The sequence below is a fragment of the Typha angustifolia genome, chromosome 6 (genome assembly GCF_048772165.1).
Source record: "Typha angustifolia cultivar Huaian chromosome 6, ASM4877216v1, whole genome shotgun sequence".
NCBI classification, from domain to species: domain Eukaryota; kingdom Viridiplantae; phylum Streptophyta; class Magnoliopsida; order Poales; family Typhaceae; genus Typha; species Typha angustifolia.
The window spans coordinates 4,397,285-4,424,264 of record NC_133244.1 but is presented as its reverse complement, the minus strand read 5'-3'; the positions used below and the strand labels follow the sequence as shown (position 1 = coordinate 4,424,264).

The 26,980-nt window shown below is 35.2% G+C and overlaps 1 protein-coding gene across 1 annotated transcript in view; it reads right to left on the bottom strand.

Moving 5' to 3' along the window:
* Positions 1-207: 207 nt before the first annotated feature.
* Positions 208-26,980, bottom strand: part of LOC140761486 (alpha-mannosidase) — a 41,621-nt gene continuing 14,848 nt past the window's right edge. The window contains exons 15-29 of the mRNA XM_073098838.1: positions 25,604-25,823; positions 25,203-25,339; positions 18,656-18,721; positions 18,499-18,558; positions 18,068-18,139; positions 15,222-15,269; positions 14,970-15,089; positions 14,199-14,264; positions 4,069-4,181; positions 3,894-3,978; positions 3,460-3,570; positions 3,303-3,398; positions 3,166-3,213; positions 3,031-3,099; positions 208-678 (exon numbers count right to left, since the gene is read on the bottom strand). Coding sequence (XP_072954939.1) covers positions 490-678; positions 3,031-3,099; positions 3,166-3,213; positions 3,303-3,398; positions 3,460-3,570; positions 3,894-3,978; positions 4,069-4,181; positions 14,199-14,264; positions 14,970-15,089; positions 15,222-15,269; positions 18,068-18,139; positions 18,499-18,558; positions 18,656-18,721; positions 25,203-25,339; positions 25,604-25,823 — 1,500 coding nt within the window. The 3' untranslated portion in view covers positions 208-489. The remainder of the gene's footprint in view (positions 679-3,030; positions 3,100-3,165; positions 3,214-3,302; positions 3,399-3,459; positions 3,571-3,893; positions 3,979-4,068; positions 4,182-14,198; positions 14,265-14,969; positions 15,090-15,221; positions 15,270-18,067; positions 18,140-18,498; positions 18,559-18,655; positions 18,722-25,202; positions 25,340-25,603; positions 25,824-26,980) is intronic.

The window sequence follows — 26,980 nt, the reverse complement described above, 5'->3', positions numbered from 1 at the left end:
GAGTAAAATGAAGTGTCTGCAGGAGTTGTGCCTTTTCTTATTAAAATAGAGGAAAGAAAATGTAATCTAGAAAAAAGAAAAGAAGTAAAAGAGAGCTGTATCTATGATAGAGTGGACAATTTTGCCAATTACAATTAAGATAGTTTCTGAAGACTAATGAGGAGTAGCTGAGCTATGTTAAATGTCCCACTACATTAAGTATAAGAATTCCCATAAAAGCTGCACATTATTTAAACAACATCAAAGGTTAAGAAAATGGTACCATCTGAACAAGCTCAAATTAATAAGATTGTTGCCTTCTCATAACTTGAGATTAAGCCTCATTGTTGCTACTGCCTAGAGGGCATTAATTTAGAACAAATTGAATTCTTTACGATGATCACTTTATTGGAAGAATTACATATAAAAGCTCATCAAGCACTAAAATCTCAGCGTGTCTTCTGGGGAAGGTAATGGTGAACTTGTAGAAGGAAATTACAGCAGATTGCCTTAGAATTTTAACAAGAAAGTACGTATCTCCATCGGGCCCAGCTCTACTACAAGAGTTGTATTATTGACTGGACCACCTCTTATTGGAGTTGGAATGCTTTCTGTATCCCCTTGAACTCTCCAGCTCAACTTCTTCATTTTGGACTTCTCTTGATTCGCTGATAAGCTTGTTTCAGTAACTTCTTTAATCTGCAATGGTAATAGAGATAAACTTGTTCATCGGCAAGTCAAACTGTATCTTACTAGCAGTGGCAGACCACAATCCTAGAATTATTGTTTGACATGTGATAGGCAGTGGCTATTTCATTAAGCATTATGAGATAAAATCTTAAACTATCATAGAACAATAGTTTTTATATCCTATATTCTAGTACTCTTTCTCATTCTGAGGTTGAACTCATTAAGTTTATATTTTTTTAGAGAAAAATTCAACAACACTCTATATCTTCATTATTTTTCAATTAACCCCTCATCTTTGAGGATTTTGTAATCAACCTCTCTTTTTGTCCTATAATTTTAATATGCCATCGTGAGTTAATTAAATCTAACCATTTTAAAATGGAAGAGTATCAACCAAGGAACATTTCGATAAAATACTAAAGATAATTTCTAAAATACTTAAAATACACTTTAATGGGATAAGGCAGGAAGATTAAATCCAGGAAGAGGTTTTTAATTTGATAGGGTGGACTAGGGTGGGATATGATATAAAGAGGGTGAATCAAGGTTAGAAATTTGCCAAGAGTATTTTAAGAATTTAATTAGTAGAGTTATATAAACCATAGACTAGAGTTAATAGCAATTAGTCAATATAACAATAGAGTCACATGAAAATCAAAGGGAAAAAGAAGGGTCTGGCAGGATTCAAACTTAGAATCTCTGCTATGAATGATATCATGTTAGATAATATTAGTGGACCTAAAAGCTCAAATTATTAGAGAACCACGACATTATATTTAATATTCTATAAGTAATATTATCAACAGAAAGATTTATTTAAAACAATCCCGTTTCTCCAAATTATGAGTTGGGTCGTACCTTTTCAGTATTTTCCAATTGAACCTTGAGCTTTCAGGTTTATGACCAGAAACACCAAATAGTTAATTTTCCAAACAGCCTTTTAACTATAGTCTACGTCCAAGTTCAACTTTACATGCGCAGATCCAACTTTAATTTCTCTCCCTGATTCTCTCCATTGCTTCCCTCTTAACTTTCTAGTGCAAGTAACCTAGCCTTCCTACTCTCTGTGTTTCAGAACAGGTGACAATTCCAACAAATTCAGGACCATGGTACTGATCAGCGCTACTGCTGCACCAGCAGGCGACCTATTACCACATCCCATTGCAGCACTACAATGTGCCAAGCACCAACAGGCTGCAGGGCTTGTAAGTACAGAGGATGGATTCGATGGATTCATTCTGCTATGTGATTATTTAGGATTCCCTATTGGTGTTAGTTTCCTATAAAAAATTCCCTTTAGAGGATTGCCCTTATGCCATCAAGAATGGAGGATCTTCTAAGTCTAATTGTAGTCTCATCTTTCCTCTATGAGAGGCTATAAATGAATGGAAGCTAAAACATTTTAACATACAAGACAGCAAGAGCTTGTAAGATCAATAACTTGTGAGAGATCTCATGGAGGGTTGTAGTGCCAATAGAGAGAGGCTGTAAATCTTATATAGAGAGAGAATGTAAAATTTCCAAGTGAACAAAAGCACAGTGATTGAGAAGAAGGAACATTGCACTTGTGGACTGATTATCTGCTTCGACAGCACTTTTATGCCTTTTCTTTGGGGAAGGAGAGATGATCAATAGAACCTGGCTTACTGAGATCTCTCTGTCCCAAATCCAATGGCAACCTAAATCATTTTCAACCGAACTCTGATTTACTTTTACTTCATTCTATGTATTCCTACTTTCTTTCTCAGACAAGCTGGCTGCTTAAGACCAGAATCTCTCTGCCCTTGGATGGAGGTTTGGTTGAAGGACGAGATTGAACTCATTATCATTAATCAAGTTTGAGAGAGGAAATAGTGTTACGGTCGAGGGACCTCCCTGTGGTAGCCTCCATTGTTTGGTTGATCAATAATTCACCGGAAGATCTTGAGTTAGGTTGAGAGTGATTTCTTCTGTATATTCTCTTCTTGTGATTTCCATGGTAAAACTGATGGGATCTTTGGGGCAATTTCCACATTGAGTGAATACTATAAAGATTGTCTCTTGTCTAATTATTTTTGTATTTTTATCTGTGTTTGTTCTCATGGACTCCTATGATGTTCCAAATAGGTCGCACATCTTGTTATCTATCCATGTGCGGTATTAGAGTTACACATGAGAGGATGTGTTAAGGCGTTATATACATTATAAGCCCGTCAACTAACTTCTTAGGCTTTTGGGTTAATTATCTAACAATATATATATGCGTAGAAGTAGAAACTTTTTAGGACTTTTTAATTCCAGCATTAAAAAATTAGCAAATATATCTAGGGATATTCTCATAAAAATATCCACATGTATATAAAAGTAAAGAGATGTGCATACCATTTTTCCTGCAAAGACTTTTTTCAGCTCAACTTTGGCCATTACTGAATACTGGACATCCTCGCCAGCCTGAAGATTCTTTGAACATTCAATAAATATTGAAAACAGCTAAGAGAATAATAAGTGTCTCCATACCTCAAATAGATGTGCCAACCGAAAGAGGACAGTTCCATCATCTAGATTCTGAAAAATTCAAATCAAACTCTCTTTACCATTTTCACTGAAAACAATTCTTTAGTAATAGATATTCTCAGAATTTTTTTTTTTAGCACCTGCAGTGTGATAATTGCCACATTTGGAGGTAAACTATAAGTATCATCCATCAAACTTGCTTTTGTGACATGAGATAGCTTCCAACTCTTCTCATCCTACAAGAACAGCAGTTAGTAAAATGAAATAGGGAACAACACTGTGTAGTGTATGATATACCTCATGAGTGAACGCCAGAAGAAAAGGTGAGTAAATTTCTTGACCATATGTTCGGCGCCAATGTGATCCATCTCCCAGTTGGTTGATGCTCATATAATAATTTCCTCTAGCCTGATATAACATAGAGAACAGAAAAGCAACAATTATTGGAATTTATGTGTAATCAGTCTAAGGAACTAATAATAGGCAGTGTCCAAATTGAGCTAGATGTAGACACAAAAGTAGGTGATACTGTGATACTGTGATACAAACAACAAAAGAAGTATGGGTGAATTAATGTTCATCAAAACCACAGCAGAGCATCACATTTTTCTTTAAAAAAAAAGAGGGGAGTCAGCGATCTAATTTGCACTATAACATCTTAGGATATTACATCATAATGTATTTGCGAGTATAAAGACAGTCTAAAGGATTAAAGGTAACATGTATCATACCGTAAGCCCCTCACAATAACTATCTACACAAACGGTTTCATCAAGTGCTTCTCCCACACCTCTAGCATCATCAAAAAGCAGACGCCTTGAATTGAACAATATTTATTAGAAAAATTACATAGAAAGCAGACCATGAAAATAGTCAATAAAACCAAATAAAAAGACAGAATAAAACCTATGGAGCATGATTTCAATTTCCCCATCTTGAATGCTGGAAGCTCCAACTGCGCGATCTATAAGGACAGAAAGTTCGGATTTTCCATCCATTACATAAACTCCAAGATTGACCTGAAGTATTCACAAGTAAAATAATAAATATACAGCATGCCATACCTTAATTGAAACATTTCATCTTCTATTTGTAGTTTTGGATAGCAGATAAACCAGTTAAAAGTAGATGTATAACATTGATAACATAAAAATTCATTAAATTCATGATCCAATAAACAGGACGCCATACCTTAATTGAAACATTTCATCTTCTATTTGGAGTTTTGGATAGCAGATAAACCAGTTAAAAATAGATGTATAACGTTGATAAAATAAAATTCATTAAATTCGTGATCCAATAAGCTCTAAAGGGAGACTTGAAATATTTTTCATCAATCTGTATGAGATTCTATGGATTTATTTGATATTTCCCTTAGTAAGTATATGTGCATCTTATGGATAATTTGAATAACAGATGCTACATCTATTCCATTAGAACTTTTGTCTTGTTTCATATTTCTTTGCTATTAACTCATTAACTATAGGGTGATCTTTATATTTTATACTTCAACACGCCCCTCATTTTTGGAATTGCAACATTTTAAGAGACCCAAAAAATGGATTTGTAAATGGGTGGAGATATATATTTTAAACAATAGATGAGCCTAGTAGGATTCAAAACTCAAAATTTTTTGCTCTGATATCATGTTAACTCATTAACTACTTTAAAAGTTTAAACTGTCAGTTGTCAGGAAATGTTAATTTTTATATTTTATATTTCAACATTTCTTTTCTCAGAGAGAATATAAAAGAAGAAAAGGTCAAAAGTTTATTAGTTTCAATAGGAAACCTCTTTCACTATCATCTTGTACCGAAAAATTAATGTTGCAAGTTACAAATGAAAGAATAAGAACGCAAAGCAATTTTTTGCCAAACCACATGAAGGTTAAAATATATATCTTACCTAACATAACATTGTTGGTTTTAGCCACTAATAATTATTTAGTAATATTTAAATTTTGATTAATTAAAATATGCCTACTAAACAAACTTTTGTCTTTGAAACTTTAGAATTCCTTCAGTTGTACATCATTTATTTTATATATATTTAAGAAAATCTAGGTTATTTTCATTCTCTTAACTCAAATTCTTTTATTAGGTCAATAATCTAGACTTTTACCGTACTTCAAAATATTGAATTCTCAAGGCAACTTAAAAATTGCGGGAGCCAAAAATGTTTCATCCTAGAAGGTTGGGGTACTAGCGTACTTTTGGTTACACAAATTTAATCTCTATTATTTAGAAATTTATGGTATTACAAATATCCACTATCTGATGAGGTTGGAGAAGGACTGGGATGCCATGAGTTCATTCCAAGAATGGTAAAGCATGTTAGAGTATCACATGGCTGTAGGAGCCAGGACTTGGAGAGGACAGCAGAATGCATATGTAGAAAACTAACATGTTGAGATATTTTTCTCAGAATATGATTCTTGATTGGCTTTGTCATACTAAAATTCAAATCCTTCCTCTTTGTTAAAGCATCACTAAGTAGCAAAATACAGATTCTATTTTACTACTTTAATTTTTAGATAATAATGTTTTCCGGTTCAATGAGATATAGGTAATAGATTATAGATGTGACAGTGAATAGATCTAGGTAGCAGCTGGAATGGCATTCGCATTTGGTTTGTGGCAACAGAAATATGAATTACTTCAAGAGTTTTTGAAACAGTAACCATATAATCAATAAACTCTAGAACACTCGACTTTAAATTTACTATATATATATATATATATATATATATATATATATATATATATATACACACACATACATATATATAAGGATTGCCATGTGTGATGTGCCAATGGAGTATTGGCATGTGGCCTGGGGGTGAGCCAAAGATACTCCCCTATGCCACTACATATCAAGCTTAACTAAACTAGATTAAAGGAAAATCAGGGAAAAAAAAGTTGGAGCTTGATTGTTGTAATATGAAGCAAGGATTGCATGCCGAAGGCATTTGCCGGTTCTCAATCTAAATATGGCATGCTGATTGACACAACCCTGCATGACTGGCACATATTAGCATACCTCTAATATATATATAGGGTACTTAGCGATATTTTTTATTTGAATATATATATTGAAGCTTACATTAGAATCTTTTATCATTAGATTAATTTTGCAATTGACTTAGTTTATTAAACATAATTTAACACAATACGATTAAATATATTCATTAATTGACAGTAGTTCAATAAATAAAATTAAAACCTAGTTGAATGTAGAATGATGCGAATAATCAAATACTTCGTTTGTCAGCACAAGAATAAAACAAAAATTTTGCATAAAAAACTATCGATAATCCTCAAAACTCATTAATTGATAGTATTGCTTGTTGTAAATTTGTAATGTCTTATACAATGATGGCCATGTGGATTGGCATGGGGTGTGCTAGACGATACTTATTATGCTAGCGGCATTACCATCATGTGGCACAAGGGGTGCCGTATGACAACCCTCCTAGCAGCTTTGCTACTCATAATCGACCACGTCATCATGTTTGTCTATGTCTTGCCCCATGATCTTAATCTTAAGTGGCATGTGAAAAATTTTCTACCTCAACAAAAATATTGTCACTAAGAAAGCTGATGGGATACATGTCCCATCCCTATCATCCCTATCATCACCACCACCAATCCTAGGCTGAGTCTTATCATCATCATCATCATCATAGGGAAATCTAATTATGTTGAAACTTTTTCACATAAGATTATAAAGTTGGGTACAAATCAACTCCTTTTGACCCAATTTGAATTAATTTGATTAAGTAATTTCAGATTTTTTAAAATTTGGAGGAAATCTATTTCTCCATTTGATTCCCATATTTTAAAGAGTTTTTCATAGGTCTAGCAAACAAATACTAGATCTAGGTAGAAAGACCCTTACAATGATAGATCTAACAAAACTGAATTAGATCTACTATTTTTACATCCCTCATTAGTTTTTAAATCGTAAAGGGAAAAGAAAATTTTAAGAGAATGAAAGAAAAATTTACCTTGTGATAGGATTTGAAGAATAATTTTAAATTCTTCCTTAATTTTCTCTCTTTTTCCTGTTTTCCCCTTCTCTCACCTTCTCTCATCTTCTCTCACCTTTTATCACTTTTATTCTTATTTCGGTAAAGTGGCTACCAAATAAAGAGACAAAATATCTCTTTGACTAATCTTAATAGGTTATTGCTTTATTAGAGCAGTACCTGACATGTGCCAATTGACAAACATTGGCCTAGCGCAGCACAAGGCTATGCCACTAGGTGTCATTCCCTCATCACGTTGCCATCCCTTGAAATTATAAGGTAGATCTACTACATAGAGGTTGATCTTAACGCAATTTTATTTATGGATCAAATTTTCATCAGTAACTATATGTTAATGTATATACTCTTATCATTTACGTGAGGGATAATATACTCCAACCATGTATTTATACTCATTCTCAATATGAATACATCAAAGTTCTTCCATTTGTCACATGGTATCAGAGCTATTACTAGGCTAGCATCTTTAACCTTCTTCGTGAACTCGTAGCTGATCGATCTCTCCGGTCGACGGATCACACTCATCGACGTCGGCCGTCACCGCCTTCTCTACCTCCTCCACCTCAACCCTGAAGACGATCCCACCAACTTTGGCTTCCTTTCCCACAGCAGGGGAGGAGTCGTCGGTCTGGTCACAGACGAGGAAGGCAGAGGATCCGATCTTGAGCTCGGCACAAAGGAGGATCGGCGTCTCCTGGCCTTCGACGCCTTGCCGCCGTCGACTGTCGTGAGCTTCATTTCCTTCGACGCCTCGCTGTCATCGATTGTTGCGAGCTCGAGTGGCAGCTCCAAGGTCTCAATTGACGCCGCCGGCAAATCTGTTGCTACTATTTTTCAGTGGCTAATTCTGATACAGTCCGTGATTATCTTCCTTCTTCCGCTGATTTTATGCTTGTAACTGCTGCTGATTGGCCATATTGGTGTGCTACAGTAGAGAGTGCACTTGATGGTCGTGATCTATCAATTCATCTTGACAAATTTAGTATTATACCTTCCGATGACTCCAAAGAGCATGCTACTTGGAAGGCTCGTGATCGTCGTGTTCGGGCATATTTGATTGCCTCTATCGACAAAGCTCTTCGTCCGGATTTTATTTGATTTATCACTGCAGCTGATCTTTGGTGCCACCTTTGATCTCGTCTTGTCGAATCCAGTGGTGCTTGGGAGTATCACCTTTTGTCCAGTGCTCAAACAGCTCAGCAGGGTGAACGATCCATCCAACAGTTTTATAGTCATATGCGAGACTTTTGGCGTGAGTTGCAGGCATTGGAGCCTTTTGATTTTCCTTTGCAGTTTGCCAGCACTTATGAGACCTTTAGAGAGCGTTGCCAGTTGTACCAGTTTCTGTATGCTCTTCGCTCGGAGTTTGCTCCTTTGGCAGGAACTTTGGTTCATCGTGGCACTTTGCCAAGTTTAGAGTCAGCTGTGGCTAAGCTAGTTGCTGAGGAGACTCGACTACGTACTGTTTAGCCTCGATATGCTCCACCAGTAGCTTTCCCTTCGACCGGGGTGGAACAGGTTCTTGCTGCCAAAAGAGTCGTCTACGTCCGACGACATCTATGGCTACTATTGTTTCTTCTGAGATGGCTTCCACCATTACTGTCTTGTATACTGCTCCATCAAATCATCTTCAGCAGATTGAGCAAACACTGGACCAACAGAGTCAGCTCCTCAGTCGTCTTTTACATAATCCAGTGTCCACTACATTTGCTTCTCTAACAAATCACTTAGCCATGTCTACTCCATCTGGTATTACTCGTGACACTTGGATTGTGGACTATGGTGCTACTCAGCATATGACTCCAAATTCTTCTATACTTATTGTTTGCTCACCCATGTCGCATTTGCCACCTCTTCAGACTGCAAATGGATCTCTTCTTCCCATTTGTCAGTCTGGATCTATTACCACTACCTCGGAACATTCCGGTCGTCTCACTTTACCGCATGTCTTACATGTTCCTGATCTAAGCATGAATCTTCTCTCAGTTAGTAGTATTTGTGATTCTGGCTATCATGTCTTATTTACTGCGACTTCTTGTGTTGTGCAAGATCCACTTACCGGCCAGGAGATTGGAGTTGGTCGTAGAGCTGGTGGCCTTTACCACATCTCTTCTCTTCGTCTACTTGTCTCACCCATTTCCCATTTTGTTGGTGCTACTCTCTCTCCTGTTGATTTGTGGCACCGTAGGTTAGGTCACATGTCCAAATCTCGTCTTAAAGGTATTTTCCATTCTGGAGCCTTAGGATGAGATTCTTTTGGTTTTAGTTCTATGCCGGATTGTGTGAGTTATAAGTTAGCCAAACTATCAGCTCTTCCTTTTTCTTCAAGTAATAGTAAACGCAGTTCATCTTTTAATCTTGTTCATTCTGATATATGGGCCCTGCACCTTTATCTTCCAGGTGTGGATATTTGTATTATGTGAGTTTCATTGATGACTTCTCTAGATATACTTGGGTTTATCTCATTCGTCATCGCTCTGAGATTCCCCAAATTTATCAAATTTTTACATCTATGATTCACACTCAGTTTCACAAACACATTAAGGTTTTCAGGTTTGACTGTGCTCGAGAGTACACCTCTACTGCTATGCGTTCCATTCTCCATTCTCATGGCACCATTTTTCAACAGTCTTGTCCCTACACTCATGAGCAAAATGGTGTAGCAGAACGAAAACATCGTCATATTTTAGAGACTACGCGTGCTCTCATTCTTAGCTCATCTGTCCCTCGTTCTTTCTGGGCAGAAGCTCTCTTGACCTTTGTTAACCTTTTTAACTTCATGCCTTCTCTTCTCCTACGAGATCGCTCTCCTCATGAGGTTCTTTTATTTGTTAAACCAGATTATAGTATTCTTCGTGTCTTTGGATGTACTTGCTTTGTTTTGCTACCTGCTCATGAGTATGACAAGTTGTCTGCTCGATCTGCAATGTGTTCTTCTCGGATATAGTTCTAAACACAAAGGTTATAGATGCTATGATCTTTTGACTCGTCGAATGCAGATTGCTCGTCATGTCTCTTTTCTAGGGAATATTCCTTATTACTCTCATGAGTCTGAGGACCTCACTTTTCTTGAGCCTCCAACTTCGACATCTATTCCTCAGTCTCCTCTTGAGACAGTGCCCACTTCAAATTCTCCTGAGGAGCCTCTTGTTGAATGTCCTAGTGATTCTCTGCCTTGTCGTCCTATCACTCAGGTGTACTCTCGCCGAGTTATTCATGTACCTCCTTCATCTCCTCCTCCTGTTCCTCTTATTTCATCTTCGGCTCCACCTTCTGCACCTTCTCCTCCAGCTGGTACTATGGGTCCTCACCGATCTCAACGTGAGCATCGTTCTCCTCAGAGATATGAATTTATTGATGTTGCATGCTATTCTTCTAAGTTCCACACCTTTCTGATAGCTCACGCAGATCATGAGCCTAATTCTTATTAGGAGGCTGTTGTCCATCCTGAGTGGCAACATGCTATGAATGAGGAGTTTCAGGCTTTTGCACACACTCAGACATGGGATGTTGTTCCTCTACCAAGTGGCATTGAACCTGTTAGTTGTAAATGGGTTTACAAAATTAAGAGACGACCCGATAGATCTATTGAGAGATATAAAGCTCGTCTTGTTGCTAGAGGTTTTACCCAAGAGTATGGCATTGATTATGAGGAGACATTTGCCCCTGTGACTCAGATGACTATTGTTTGTACTCTTCTTGCGGTAGTTGAATCATCACCTATAATAATCATGTCATCTACATAGAGTAGTAGAATAACACATCCCTGCGGAGAAATACGTGTAAATATAGAGTGATCATGATCACTCTCAACAAAACCAACCTCTGTCATCGCTTGACGAAACCACTCAAACCAAGCACGGGGTGTTTCTGATTTGTCTCAGCACTTTCAGATGAAGGACTTAGGTCACCTGCGTTATTTTCTTGGTCTTGAGATTGCTCACAGTGAGAGGTATATTTTTATCTCAACAAAAGTATGTTTCTGATTTGATTAGCAGGGCAACTATATCTGATGATCGAACAGTTGATACACCTCTTGAGCTTCATGTGAAGCTTTGTCCTACAGATGGAGTGCCATTGATAGATCCAACTAGATACAGACAGCTTGTTGTACAACTTGTGTATTTATGCATCACTAGACCAGATATTTCTCATGCTGTGAGTATAGTTAGTCAGTTTGTAGTGGCTCCTCGATCTACTCATTATGCAGCACTACTCCGGATTCTCAGATATGTGCGGGGGACTATTACTCGCTCTCTATTGATGTCTGTTCATTCATCTCTTGTTCTTCGTGCTTATTTGGATGCTGATTGGGCTGGTGATCCTACCACTCGTCGTTCTACTACTGGATTCTATGTATTCCTTGGTGACTTTTATATCGTGGCGGAGCAAGAAGCAAGATATTATCTCTCTCTAGTACTGAAGCAGAATATAGAGCCATGTCCACTACTTCTAAGGAAATCATTCACCTTCGCCGTCTATTGGGAGATATTGGCATAGCAACTCCTACACCTACTGCTCTTTATTGTGATAACAGGAGTGCTATACAGATTGCAAGCAATCCTGTATTTCATGAGAGAACAAAACATATTGAGGTAGATTGTCATTTTGTTCGACATCAGTTTTTAGCTGGCACTATTAGTCTTCCACATATATCATCTATGGAGCCGATAGCATATTTCTTCACCAAATCGCATCCCACTCCATGCTTTAGATATCTAGTTAGCAAATTCCTTGTGTTTGATCCACCTTGAGTTTGAAGGAGGGTGTTAATGTATATACTCTTATCATGTACCTGAGGGATAATATACCCCAACCATGTATTTATACTCATTCTCAATGTGAATACATCAGAGTTCTTCCATTCGTCACACTATAAAATTAGGATTTTCCCTAAATTTTCTAACTTATGTTCAAAAGTGTAGAAAGTAGGAAAAACCATCAATTTGGAGTCCAATTGGTCTAAAATCAACTCTATGTGTTGTTTTTGTTAGATATTTGTACTTATGTAATTGACAAATTGTATTTCAAAACATAATTTTTATTCATATAATATGTCTAAGTTTTATGTATAAGCATATGCACAAGTTATAACAAGTTATAAGATACTTGATAAAAAATATTGAAGTGAAAGATTGATTTTGAAGTCAAAATTTCGTTGAAGTATTCGAACGGTGTCATGAAGGTTAGAATAGTATGAAAAAAATACCCAAAGGCATAGGAACAACCACTCTATATTCCACTATCTAGTTTGCCATTCGAACGGGGCACTCTAGAGCCATTCGAATGTATTCTGAGGCTGTTCGAACGCACTATAGAGTCATTCGAATGCACTATAGAGCCGTTAGTGTGTTCACACATAAGAGTTGCATAGTTGGGTGTTCGCATCGTGTTTACACTTCAAGTCACCACGTTCGAACGCCCCCACTTAACTTGCAAATTTTACATTTTATGAGACTTGATTTAACTTCGATTTGAATATATCTCTAAAATGTATTTATCTTATTTCTAAGAGAATCCGTGAAATATCTTTGAAGAGATTTATCTATATCTATGAGATATTTATCTCATCTCTAAGAGATACTTATCTTATTTCTAATGGGCTTTTATCTAACCCTACGAGTGAAGGCCATCAAGTATTAAATTAGAGATCATTCTTTTAGAAAAGTCGTCGATCATTAACTTTTGAGATCATCTTTTAGAGGCCATTAGAGATCACGTGTCTACTTTAGACAAATCGTACTGAATCATGTACATCTCTACGCATCTACATCATATCTAGAAGAATTACGTCTCGAGGGTCATAGAGACGGAAATATCAACCTCGAGAGTCACCGAAGTCATGAAAAGTAGTGTATCGTGGGGTCTAGCGAGCAAAGTTAATACATATTGAGTCATGGGAATCGACAGGTAATCTGCAAGCTTCTTGTTAACTGCTATAGATTTTAGTAATTGGTTTCGATCCAAGTTTGGATTTGTGGTTTTTTACCCAGTTTAAGATTTTTTCACGTAAAAAACTTTTGTATTTGCGATTGTCTTTTTCACACTTTATTTTTCATATATTATTATCGACAGTGTGTGATAGATTCTATCTCCTAGGGTGTTTAATACGTTTTTTAATAAGTATCATAGCATACCTAAGTATTCACATAAGTTCATTTTTTTTTTCAGTTTTGAACCATAAATTGTAACTTATTAGCTAAAAATTGTAGTTAAAAATATGAAATCAAGATTTTCCCAAACCTTTTGCCTCTAAAAGAAAAAACAAAAAAAAAATCAAATTGGATTCTAATTGTTATGTAGTTTAAGTAGATCTACTAGGGCATGCTTTAAGCTCTAAAAACCTAGGCATCTAATTAAGAGCGTGCTAAAATAGTGCCAATGTGCCAATAGATTACTAGGGCATGGCAAGTGCTGCAACGTGCTATGCAAAGCCAATATCGATACATCATGTGCCGCTAGCACGACAACTTTGAACCTCAAGCTGTCCTCTATGATCATAAAAGTGTTATAACTTTTTCACAAGCTTTATTTAAAGTTCATAGTCTTATGTAATATACATATATACACACACAATAGACTTCATATTGTAAGCAAATATTTGGGAAATGGTTTATAACTTTTTATCTATTGAATATATTTTGAATTAAAAAAAAGTTTATCCCAAGGTGAAAGAAAGTAATTTCATTTTCTCTCTACACCTTATGTTGGCTTTCTGTGATTTTAGGTGTGATCAGTGGCTAGAAAAAGAGTATTCTTTTCCAAAAATTTTCTGATAAATAGAGAGAGGGACAAGAAACAAACAAATTTCTAGGGCCCCTTTACATCAGACAACCTAATGACTTCATAATTAAAGCTTCGCATATGAAAACTGGTTGATTACAAAACAGCACAATTCGAATTTGTCTAATTACATTATGCTTTTTTGGTACTTCAAAAAGGAACAAGTTGCATGACCAACATATAATTGCAGATCTTAAATAAATACCGGATAGTAGTTTCCTGCAACCGGCTGAGTCACTTGGAGATTCCAATCATCCCTGTGATCTCGTACCTATATAAAAAAACTGTATTGTTGATTTAAAGTCTCAAGAAATAATAAGACTATGAAAAAATATTATAATCTTGGAAGAGCCAAAGACAAATAAAAATATATGTGCAATGCTTGCCTGTATTGTATCTTCTTTATGACATAAAAATAACCTAACCGAAATTGTATGACATTTGGTAGGTGCACATATAGAAATTATACTGTTTGTCATGCTTTAGACTCCAATTAGTGAAAACCTCACCTTATAATGAAAGCATGATCATCTGTTCTTCTAAATGGGCATACCTTGAAGCAACATTGTAGCAAATATAGGATACAAAAGATTATTGGTGCATACTGAAAAAAGAAGTTGATCCACTTATCTAAGTTATGGATCAAAATTCATGATAAATTCTACTTCATTTTATAGTTTAAATTAATAAAAGTTGCATGATCAAGGAATGATTTTCAAGCACCAAGTACCAACAATATCCAAAGTCATCTGAAGTTGCAAAAAGAAATTAGTGTGAAAAAGAAACTATCATTTTCATATCATGGTAGTTTCTCCTACTAAAATCTAAATGTGCATGCTTGCTTCATTGCATTAAGGATCCGACCAAAGAAGAATACACAAACTATCAAAAGGATGTTATGTGACAAAGAAACAAGTAAGCAATCGATATATTCTGTGCATTTAAGACATTATGGGGGAAAGATTCTGATAAGTACCCGTTTTAAGAAATCTCTTCCATTAGTATCTGTATAAAATGTCCCATTGGTAACCATATTTGCTGTCAGTCGTGTGACAACCTCCTTTCCAATACCATCATCAGTAGGAATAGGCCCAATCTGAAGTACAAGAGAATAAAATTGCTAGTGTATATGGTGGACAAAAAGCATGTAAAAATGGATAATTCTGAAAGTCGAATAAAATTATACTAAACATAGCATAAGCTGTTCAAATAAGCAAAAATAACTCACAGTGTATTCAACTTCTGCATGATCCTTGTTCTTATAAAGTCTAGTGACCTGAAATAAGACGATTTTGTGTGATACCTTTCCATGGCATTGATGAGTTAATGCAACTAGGTCAAAATATTAATACATGTTACATGAATGAAACAGTAGTTTAGTGAAAATTTGTTAATGAATATGGAGTTGTAGGGTATTTTCTTAAATAATAGAAAACAAAAGGATGTATAAGAAGCAAGTGTCTAATATAGCAATTGGTGAAATTCAAGTTTCCCTCTAGAAATTTTGTAAACACTGTCAAGAGAAATCATGAATTTTTTATTTAGTCCACATTGCCTGGGAATGAATAGTTGTAGCAATACATCCCCTATATAAAGGACATGTTCTCTTGCTACTCCCTGCCAAAACTCCTTAGAGAGTCTCCATTAGGAGAAGTTCCATAAATAAGCAAATAAAACCAATGTCATGCCCATCTTTGCCTTAAAATGTAGAAAACCTCCACCTATTAAATTCAAATCCACTTATTGGGCCTCTCAAAATAGATCAAGCCCAAAAGTGAGAGGCATGTTAGAATATAAAATATAAAAAATTACCGTTCTATAACACCTTAAGTTTTTAGATAGTTGATGAGCTACCAATATAAATATACAAAAAGAAAGAAAGAAAAATGAGAAGATCAAATTAACATTTGAATGATACTACCAAGCATTCGAATGGCGATAGAGCAACAGTGCGGTTTGATAAGAATTCAAATAGTGTTCCAAGGATCACCATAAAAACGTTTTTTATCCATTGAACCAACAGACTCTAGTTGGTCCAAATGGAGCTATTTCATACGGGATGTGTTCTATAATGAAAAGATGTTTATCCTTAACCCCCCCCCCCCCCCCCCCCCACCCAAACATTTTCAAATGTTGGATAACATGGCAACTGAATGTGATACACTAGGACTCTACTTTCACTTAGGATTTAATCTTTTACTTTTAGTTGTATTAAATGTTTTTGTTAACATTTGAACACTATCTATGCCTTGGTGTTGTTTGGGAAGACACTATCAAATTTGGTTTCCGCTATTACCTTTGGAGTTTTATTAATTATTTACTTACACTTATTAGTTCATATCGAATTCTTTTATATTGTGGATCTGGGAAGTGGATTTGGGAAGTTTATTTGTTAAGGCTTCGTATATCTCAATTCTGAATTCGAGTCGTGACACTACACATAATGTGCAAAACTACAGGAAGCAATACTACATCAGATGGCCTTTAGCAACTATTGCTAGTGTCAGCATCAAGCCATCAACACTGTAATGTCATCCTAGAGGTGACAAAGAGCATTTCAAGTCACTGCATCATTCAATGTGGGCATGATGGGTAGTGATTTGTAGTTTTCTACTAATGTTATACTCATGAATTTCTTTTTAAAGAATGCCTATATGGAGATAATTTTATTAGCTCAAACATTGATACAACCAATACAATCTAATACAAAGAAAAGAGGGGGAACAAAGCGACCCCGTACTTGGCTATTCCAGTAGATATCACTGAGACAAAAAGCAAAAGTATCATGCCCACGGGCAAAGATAAAAACACAGCAATGAAGATATGATCCTAATAGATTTGTAGGCGCAAAGACCTTAAGTAAGCCTACGGCTCCGTCACGATCCGGCAATTAAAGACATGTAGCCCTATGAATCCCTAAGGGCGGAAGAAGCAAGAATCACCGACCGCGTTGATGAAAGCCCTCGCCATTAACTACCAACCAATCTACAACAAGCAAGAAAAACAAGATATAGGGCACACAAATCGTCTCTCACTATAGAACCAAGTGAGGAAAGGGAGGAGTGTATCCATTGCAACATGAGCCTGAACTCCTATGGCATGCCGGCTTGGAGCAGAGGTGGTGATAGAAAAACTCACCCAAACCCACTCTTGGACATCCACCCATCCAAACCCCTCACCCGACACTACCCAACTCTGCAACAACTGCAGGCTACTACTAGTGTCAGACCTTTCCAAACAATGAAACTTTTAGGACCTTATACTTATGTTATCGATATTCCCTCGGATTATGGCATTAGTTCCACTTTTAATATTGAAGACTTAGTTGCTTATAAACCTCCTCTGACCATCCTAGATGATCCATATGATACACTCACTTCTACCTCTCTAGATATATTTGTTTTCGATCCACCACTTCTCTTTTTCTATTCCCACGAAAGGAAAAGATAGAGGCTATTTTGGGCGAATAGGCAACATCTAATACTAAATGAAGAGTTCACCATTTCCTAGTCCAATGAAGAGGCCGCTCATAGTCTGACAATATGTAGATTACTCCAAAGGAGCTACAGTAGATCGATTCGAACATCTTGTCTCAGCTCCACTCAATCGAGTCTGAGTTTCTTCCACCCAAGAGAGCTGATGCTGATACCACCTTGAGACATGTGTGCTCGCATTGGCATAAGAGGGCAGCCCATCTAGTGATAGTCTGGCTGACGACAGGCCATAAGGTAGGGAGTTTGATGTTGAGGTTATTTTGGTCTTTATATGTTAGGGTATTTTAGCCTATTTCTCTTTTCTTTTCACCTATATAAAGGCTTGAGATGTTCTTGTTGAAGATTAGTGAATAATTTGATATTTTGAGATTGACTACTTTTCTCGTTGATGGATTCCAATAACCTATTCATGGATTCCATAGGTTTTGTTATTTTGTTCTTCACCAATACTCTTGTTGTACATCATTAGGACTAAAGGCTCTCTGTTGTTATTAGGTAAGAACTGCCAAGATATTGTATGCACGAAATCTTGAAATATAGTTGGCCTCAAAGGCTAAAAGAACAAAATTTGATATCTAACCTGATATATCCATGAATTAAACTGTTGATGGACTTCATCTACAAGTGGGCCACGTAAAACCTTCAAAGATACCTGAAATCAATCAATGATGCACAAGAATATTAAAAGAGGTATGCGTCAGGAATATTCCGGCAAAGTTTGGGGTGAAGAATAACCACCACTTTTCACATAGAATAATACACCATGTCACACTCTAATAAACTTATAATCTAATTGATTTAACAGGACCTGATTGATAAAATTGTTATTTTGTTCCAGTTTTAATTTTAATCAGTACATGTATTTGCATTACGACAGTAATCTGTCCAGGGTATGTTTAATATGTCCTGGAATAATGTTACTAGTGCAACATGTGCACTGTTCTATTCAATTGAAGGTTGAAACCTAATAATTTCTAAGAGTAGAAAATTGAGAAATGAAATTTAAATTACCGATCTAGAAGCAAATGTTGGTGGAGCACCATTTGGTCGGAAAATGTATGCACCAGATGCCTAATAGAATATCAACTTCATTGTAATTAATCAGAATAAGCTTGAAATAGGATATTTGTTAAAGTTAAATTTGGTCAATTACATTCAAGAGACAAACCTGTGGGTCTGCATCACCGCCACTTGAACCATACCAAAGATAGGTCTGTTGTATAGGCAAATCCACCTGATGCATATGACCCTCTTTAAAAATAGTATCCTTAGAAAATTGAAATACATTGATACTATTCCATATTTCCAATATCAAAATTCTCAAATACAAAGAGATAAACATATCCACCACTACCTGATGTTACTGATCTACCAGAAATATTTCTTTGTGCTGGAGTCTGCACTGTGTCAACGAAGTACATGACTCTAGTGAGGGGAACCTAAATTCATATTTTTAGCTTCAAAGGAAGTACATGACTCTGATTGAGCATGCGTCTCTTGAGAGTAAGAAAGATGTCATTTGAGACTTTAACATCCAATTAACCCCACACTATTTCATAGTTAGAGCTCAAAGCCTCAACACCAACAGCCTCTTCTCACAGTCCTTAGTGAATATTATAGTAAAATGCACCAACTTAGTTATTATATGTAAACTATTAAGTATTAACTATTTATACATGATGGTCCAAACTGTAACTGAAATAAAAACATAACATAATTTTTCCTCAGTATCTTTGTTTGTTGAGTACATAATTCATGATTGTAGACAAACTCATTAATAAACAAAAGTAAGGTGATGTTTATAGCAGTTGTCATGCTTGGACTGAGGGTTGCATGTCCATGTGCCAAATAGGCCTGTTCTAGCTTGGACCAAACACATTAAAGTGCAGAATTCCAAGATAGTCCCTATGTCAATGCCGATGAGGCAAAGTCGTGGACCTTGTGGTATCTTGGTAAGCACTGAGCCACACAGATAAGACGACAATCAAGGTGAAAAAGTTGGGATTGTTAAGTTTGATAGCACTTATAAAAGTGATCATTACATGCTGATATATATACATATATATATATATATATATATGTATGTATGTATGTATGTATGTATGTATGTATCAAAACTGGTATATGGACAGCATCGAAGAAATAAGAACAGTATATATTGTCAAAAAAGTTTTCTAGTTGCTTATATCAGACAATGTACTACTTTAATGTGACAATGGCCGTGCCACCATCGGCACACTCTTGCATACAACACTGGCACACATTTAACATAATTTTTATAAAAAATTTAGGATATTTAGAGATATTTTTACTTTTCAATATGTCAATCTTTGATTTTTGGTTTAAATATATATTAAAACCTATATTATAGTGTATTATCTTTAGATTATTTTTGTAAATGACATGTTTTATTTAAAATAAAGCAATAGTCAAATACAAATATTATTCAACACATAATATAATTGAATGCATTCAATAAAATTAATATTAATAATTAAACATTCAATAATATGATTGAAATATTCCATAATATAATTGAAAAAATAATAACATTCAATATATAATATTAAAGTTGATTGATGATGATTGATGGAATTAAGAAAAAATTAAAAAAAAAATTTGGCTCCATAATTCATAACCATGTTTGCTAAGAAAACGATTAAAGTTGATTTGATGATAATTGACAAAACTCAAAAAAAATTTAAAAATGGCTTTATATTGGCACAAAAACCAGCACACAGCAAAATCGGAGGCACGGGGTGTGCCAACGGGGCACACCCCGTGCCAACTGCCATGCCGCCACCGGCACGGCCATCCTTGCTTTAATATTCCTAGTTGTGGTGGATGCTGTGACAACCTAAATTATGAGTTTTAGTTTCATCATTTATTTTTAGGGTTTGGATTAAATCAAATCAATATTTTTTTATTTATTAGGTACCTCTTTAAATAAGGAAAGAGATTAGAATCCGTTCTTATTAGGATACAGTAACTCTTTTTCCATGTAGAAATAGAGGGTGCCGTGCAGGTTAGAGAAAAAGAAAACCCCTAGGGTGATAGTTTAAGAGAGAGAGTGGGTCGGCACTATAACAATAGTGCTACACAAGAGAGAGATAGAAAATGGAAGAGAGATAGAGAATAGAGAGAAAAAAATAAGAGAGCAAATTGTACTGAGAAAGAAAAAGATAGGAAAGAGAAGAAAAAAGAAAAAAAATTAATGAAGCACCTCGAAATCAAGGCAAGTTCCTACTCATGTCTTCTTAAATTCCTTATCATTCAAAACAATATTGAATTGGATAGAAGTTTTTTATGAAAAAATTTCGATTAGATCTATTTAGCATTAAATATATTTTAGCCCTTATACTTATGCCCAAAATTACTTTATCCCTCTATAATTTAAAAAGTTTCAAACCAATCCTTATACTTACGACTGAAGTGATTCGTTATGTTTTCCATCCAAATTAATGGAGCGCATCCAAAAAATTTTAAAAATTATATGGCAGGATGAATTGTCTCTATTTTTAACATTTTATGGACAAAAATATCCTTCCCCTCTTGTATAAGTTTAGTTCTCTTCAAAGAATACCCACATGTTTTATTATCTTACTTTCTAGTAAGTTTTATAAAACTTGGGTTTTTATGAAGTTTAATAGTCACATCTAAAAACAAGATAAATATGGATTTAAAAAAATCATATCAATAACCCATCTATTTTGCCTAATAAATACGACGAGTGCATTTTGGTCATTTAAACGCGCTCCATTAACTTTGAAAAAAAAACTGACGGTTTTACTTCACTTATAAGCATGGATGACGGTGTCGACCAGCACTTGCCATGCAAGTAATGGCATGGCGGGTGCATGTCGAGGTCGTGTGATGTCCAACACGGTCACGGCTAGTCATTGTGCCATGTGGAGCCTTTTTTTATAATTTTTTTCTATTTTCATTAATCATTTATCAAATAAAATGATCTATTGATCATTTAGAAGGCTTAGATAAAATTGATCATGATGAGATTAGAGATGATAATGACGAGACTCGGTTTGGCAGTGACCATGATGGAGATAAGACATACACCCTGTTACACAACCTTCTCAAAGAGGTATTATAGAGGACTTAAGTCTGTATGTAGCAAGATATTAGGTGAGATGCACCTATAGGGTAATATGAGTCCATCATTATTACCATCATATCAATCACACCCACTAGAACCACAACACTTTTATCATACTCTATATCCACAATCTACATATGCTTATAGTGTGCCTGTGCCGGTGATTCCCATACATGTTCAATATCCATATTATATTATAAGAGAATTATAAAATTTCTATTTGTATGAAAACTATATAAAACGTTACAATAAGTAAAACTATCAGTGAATGAGTTTTAAAGAATATTGATAGTATTTAATGCAACATTCTTATGTTATTTTGTGCTGACAAATGAAGTCTTTAATCCTCCTCATCCTTCTACTAGATATTAGTTTTAATCATGGTTCGCCGGACTGGCCAATCCCAATCTAGGCCAGATTCGAACTCTCTCTCTCTCTCTCTTTCGCTCTTTTGCTCTTTCTTCTCACTCTCTCTTTCACTTTCTTTCTCTTTCTCTCCTCACCATATAGTCATTGTTTTTCTTATGGAGAGATTAAGCTTCGGTGAACTTCGGCGACACAAATTTAACTCCAACGAACTTCGATAGGTAATTTTTTAATTTTATTTCTCTCTAAGTTTTTTCATTTCTTTCACTCTTATCTCCTTTTTTTCTAGTTTCTTTTTCTTCACTGCATCATAATTTTTCTTTCTTTTGTTTGGTTTTCTTCCACTTGCTCTCTCTCTAATCTTTTTTTTTTAATTTTTGTCAATTTTTCTAAATTTTTAGAAATATTTCTGTATTTTTAAATAATATTTAGAATTTACGTAATTAAAAAAGTCCAATCTGATCCAAGCAACTGTTACGGTCGATACGTATCGTTTCATCAGAAGATCGATCCCAATTCCAATCCTAATTTTTTAAATTTTCGTATTAATTATTGAATTATTATCAATTAATATTATAAGATCAATTTGATTATGAAATATTTAATTATATTATGTAGTGTTCAATCATTGATATTAGTTTTATTGAATGTATTTAATCATATTATGTGTTGAATAATATTTATATTTAACTATTGCTTTATCTTTATTAAAATAGATAATTTACAAATAAAGCACTATAATGTATATTCTAATACATATATTTAAATAAAAAACAAAAAATTGACATACGGAAGATCTAGAAACATCTCCAAATATCTTAAAAAGGTTTACTAAAAATATTATAAATATGTGTCAGTGGCACGTAAAGACGTGTCACTGGCACGTAGGGGCAAGCTGCTTAGCATGCCCCGTACCGTGCCGATGGTGGCACAGCACCGCTCATCATTGATCATAATTACAAGGACTGATTTGAGACTAAAGTATAAAGGAGGTAAAATAATTTTAGGCATATTTACAAGGGATAAAATATATTTAACCCTTTATTTTACTATATGCAAATTAGTGACATGAGAATTTTAATACAGATATTGTTATTTATGCTACGTGTGTGGAAGTCGTTCTTGTGAGGGTTCTTTCTCTCTCTCTGCCTAAAAGGTTTGGAAGACGAGCAATACCTTAAATTTTCAGAATAAAAAGAGATTATTATGTGTTATTTCTAACAAATCAATAATATCTTGATAAATGGAATTTCAGATTTTTGTAAATATTTTATTTATATAATTTTTTACAGAAAATAAAATGGAAGAGATTTTATTTATTTGATATATTTTATTTATAGAAAATTAAATATAAATAATTATTTTGAGATGAGAATCTTCATGAGATCAAACCTTTGGTTATTATTTATTCATGTTTTCTATACATGATTTATAAAAAGTAATTTCATATATCTTAAAAAATTATTAGCATCTTGATGCCTTTTATTTATGAGTAAGTTATATATAATTGTATTGAGAAGAATTGAGAATCTTGATGATAGATGTTTTGAAATTTAGAATGAACAATATAAATGAATACTGATAAAAGTAAGATTCGGAACCCAAACTTTTAATAAAATAAGTTGAGGGACAAAATTCTTGGAAGTATGCCACAGCATGCTATCAAATGACTGGCCGGATTAGGAAAAAATTTCTAAATTTTTATCTGTAATGATTTTAATTTTACTCAATGTCTAGCAAAAAGATCAATGGGCGCTACAGTGATTCCTATTATGCCTTAGACAGTCAGCTATCTAGAGACGTTTCAAACGCTAACCCGATGGTAATTAAACTACGATGTGGTCACGAGTCAAAATACCCATTAATGAGATACTATTGTATACCATTAATTTTGATGAGTTTTTATAATAGTACACTTTTAACAGATACCAATTATGTTGTTATATTGATTTATTTAATATAAGATATTATGAATAAATTATAATTCAATTTAGCATATATTTGATTTAGTACGAGATAAGAGAATTATTATTTTCTAAAACTGGCTTATGTATTCCATTACAATTCATGTTCTGCTACTACATCTCAATGCTGATTTTTGTCATTAGACATATTCCTATTATAGTATGGGTCGAGCTCGTGTCCTAGTTAGTTGAGTCTGTGAGTCAGTTGTGTCATTTGCTTATTATCTTTCATTTGGTCCATGTACGGTTCAGTCTGAACCAAATTAGTTGTTGGGTCTTAGAGACTTACTAAAGCATGTCTAGTCGATTAGCCTTCAATACAAGTTGTGAATGCAATTTAATTAGGTCATGCTGAATCAGACCTAACTTAGTTTCTCTCTCTCTCTCCTCCCTCTTCCTCCCGTCTTTAGCCAACCCTAGCTAAGGCCCACCTTGCGCACAACCATCGACCCACACGCAGCCCACTTTCGAGAGCACCCAACCCTTGGTGCTCTTGCTTCTTTCCTTCCATTCTCATCCATGTCTGCCTTACTCATCTCAACTCTCCATCATCACCTCCATGGCTACAACCACCTGCCAATCAAAACCTTAGTCATCGTCCCACCCGTGTGCACATCTAGCCCTAATCGAGCGCACCTCCTAGTCCTCTCGACTTGCCCCTAGTCCCCACCTAGACCGAGCTTGGTTATTCCTTCCAAGAGTTGTAACATTTCCTAATAGATGAATTATTTGTTAAGCATCTAACTTAGCTTGTGAGGATTTATTATTTTTTAAAAAATCAAGAAGCTGATTAGCGAGGACCCTAAAGACTGAGTACATATCCATTGTACCAACCTCTACTTAAGATCTAATCATTGTTTAGGTTTTATGTTGCTCCAAGTTTTACTCTAGAAATCCATGGCCATCATGTTCCAAAATGGAGGGTGACAAATATTATCTACTCTTTTAGTTCAACAATTTCTTCTATATGGCGATATTTCGTTAAGTTGTCTAATAAGCGAACTTTCACCAACAATCTTTGTAGATCTTTTTCTTAACCATCAATTTTAATTTTAGTTGTCTTAACATAGGTCATGGGTGTCGATGCAACCTTGTAATTGGTTTCACTTCAATTTAAATGTGTTCCATTTAGAGTACCTGATGCAGTTTTATGAAGTAACAACTAGCAAGTTCATTAGCGCCTACATATTTTAACTAGTTAACCAGATGAAATTTGCCATACCAAATTATTCATGCCAGATACATTGTACTTAGTAGCATGGATAAAAACTCACTCCTGTAGCATAATTGGACATTCTTTCAAGTTGGCCGGTTCTTGATGAGAAGGATAATGTGAGAGGCCCATGGCCAACAATAACCGTTCCATTTTCTGGAGAAGTCAAGGTAGAGATGTAGCCATTTCTGATGAATCCTGTGTCATTATATAACAAGTTACAATCTAGAAACCCCAAAATACATCAGTTTTCCTTTTATTTTAGAAGCATTTGTGTGTTCAAATGTTCATCTTTAGCATGATGATATTTGGGAACAGGTTACTGGAAGGTACTGGACTATGTTGGAGATGTCAGGTTTTAACCAAGCCTTTGAACTATCCTAATGCAAGAACAGGAATTTCTAGTCTTTTTCAGATAAAGTAACCAATAATAATCTTTAAAGGAATTTCTAAAATCTGGACCTTTCCCAGCTGCCTTGGAAATGAAGTAAGAATTCCATCCCATTGGTGGCAAAGAAGCTTGAAATATGAGCCAGTATTTTGGAGCTTCGTTTGATGACACTCCAAGATAAGCTTTAACATATAATTTCCTTATATTTCTTGTGACATTGTCCACCTCCACAAACTGTGTTTCAAGAACGGTTCCTTCAGAGTCTCGTACGACAAGCTGGTTATCGTTAACCTAACAAAAGAAGAGAACCTCAGAAAAGTCTACAGGGAGATGGAAAGCTGTCCCAAGGCTGAATACAGTACCAACTCAGTCTAATAATTGCAGAATATCTATGAGACAGAATAATAGTTACTATAGGAATAGAATGAACTATTCATGTATAAGGCTTACCAGTAAGTTAAACCACCAAAACAAGTTAAACAACAATATGAATCTTTATCAGCTAGATGTTTTGATAATGGATTTACATGACAAATTTTGTAAGAAGCATGCAGATCTGGGAGATTATATGAGGAAAAAAAAACACCAATTCTACTGACTTTGTTCTATGACAAGAGAAGGGGTCAATCTGATGGTAATGCTTGCGATCATATGCATCAAGTACAGCCGCAGGAACATCACTAGAGAGTTTATAAGAACATTAAGAACACTAGGCGATGCTCTGTGACAACTTCCCCCATCTCAAGGTACAACCGATACCCGAAAAGAAGAAAAAATAGAAAAGCATTATGTTCATCACACAATGAAGAAGAAGAAGATAGAGAAAAATGGAAGAACCAAAAGAAAAGAAAGAAGGAAAAACCACATTTTTCTACTTCCGCAGTGAACAAGAAGAAGAGGAGGAGAAGAGAAGAAATAAAACTACAGTGAAGAAGAAAAGAAGAAAGAAAGCAAAAAAACAAAAAAAACGAACACATATCCAAGGTCGTCGGAGTTCACAAGAACTGGATCTACATCACCAAAGTTTGAAAGACCTCGCCAGAGCTGGATCTTTGCATCGGAGAAGCACCAACTTTGGTTGGGAGAGAAAGAGAGAGGAAGAGGGGAAGAAAACGTTGGGGACCAATTAGTCCCGGGGTCGGATATATATCTGTTCCACTAGACCCAAATCAGTCTATCCCAATCTAGATTGGGTATCAACTGATACAAGGATCCGAATCGGGTATCGGTTGAAACAATCGATGCACTTCCAATACTAGTATCGAGCCAGGATTGGGATCGGCAGATTTTTGGAACCATGCTAAAAAATAATTTCAAGTGAATTTACTCATTTAGCTTATATGTAATTTGGAAGAAGGAATGTTTGTAATAATCAGCTGGGAAAGTTAATATATAATTTTTGTGAGACATGAACCTAGAATGTATATTGAATAAACAGGAGGATAAAA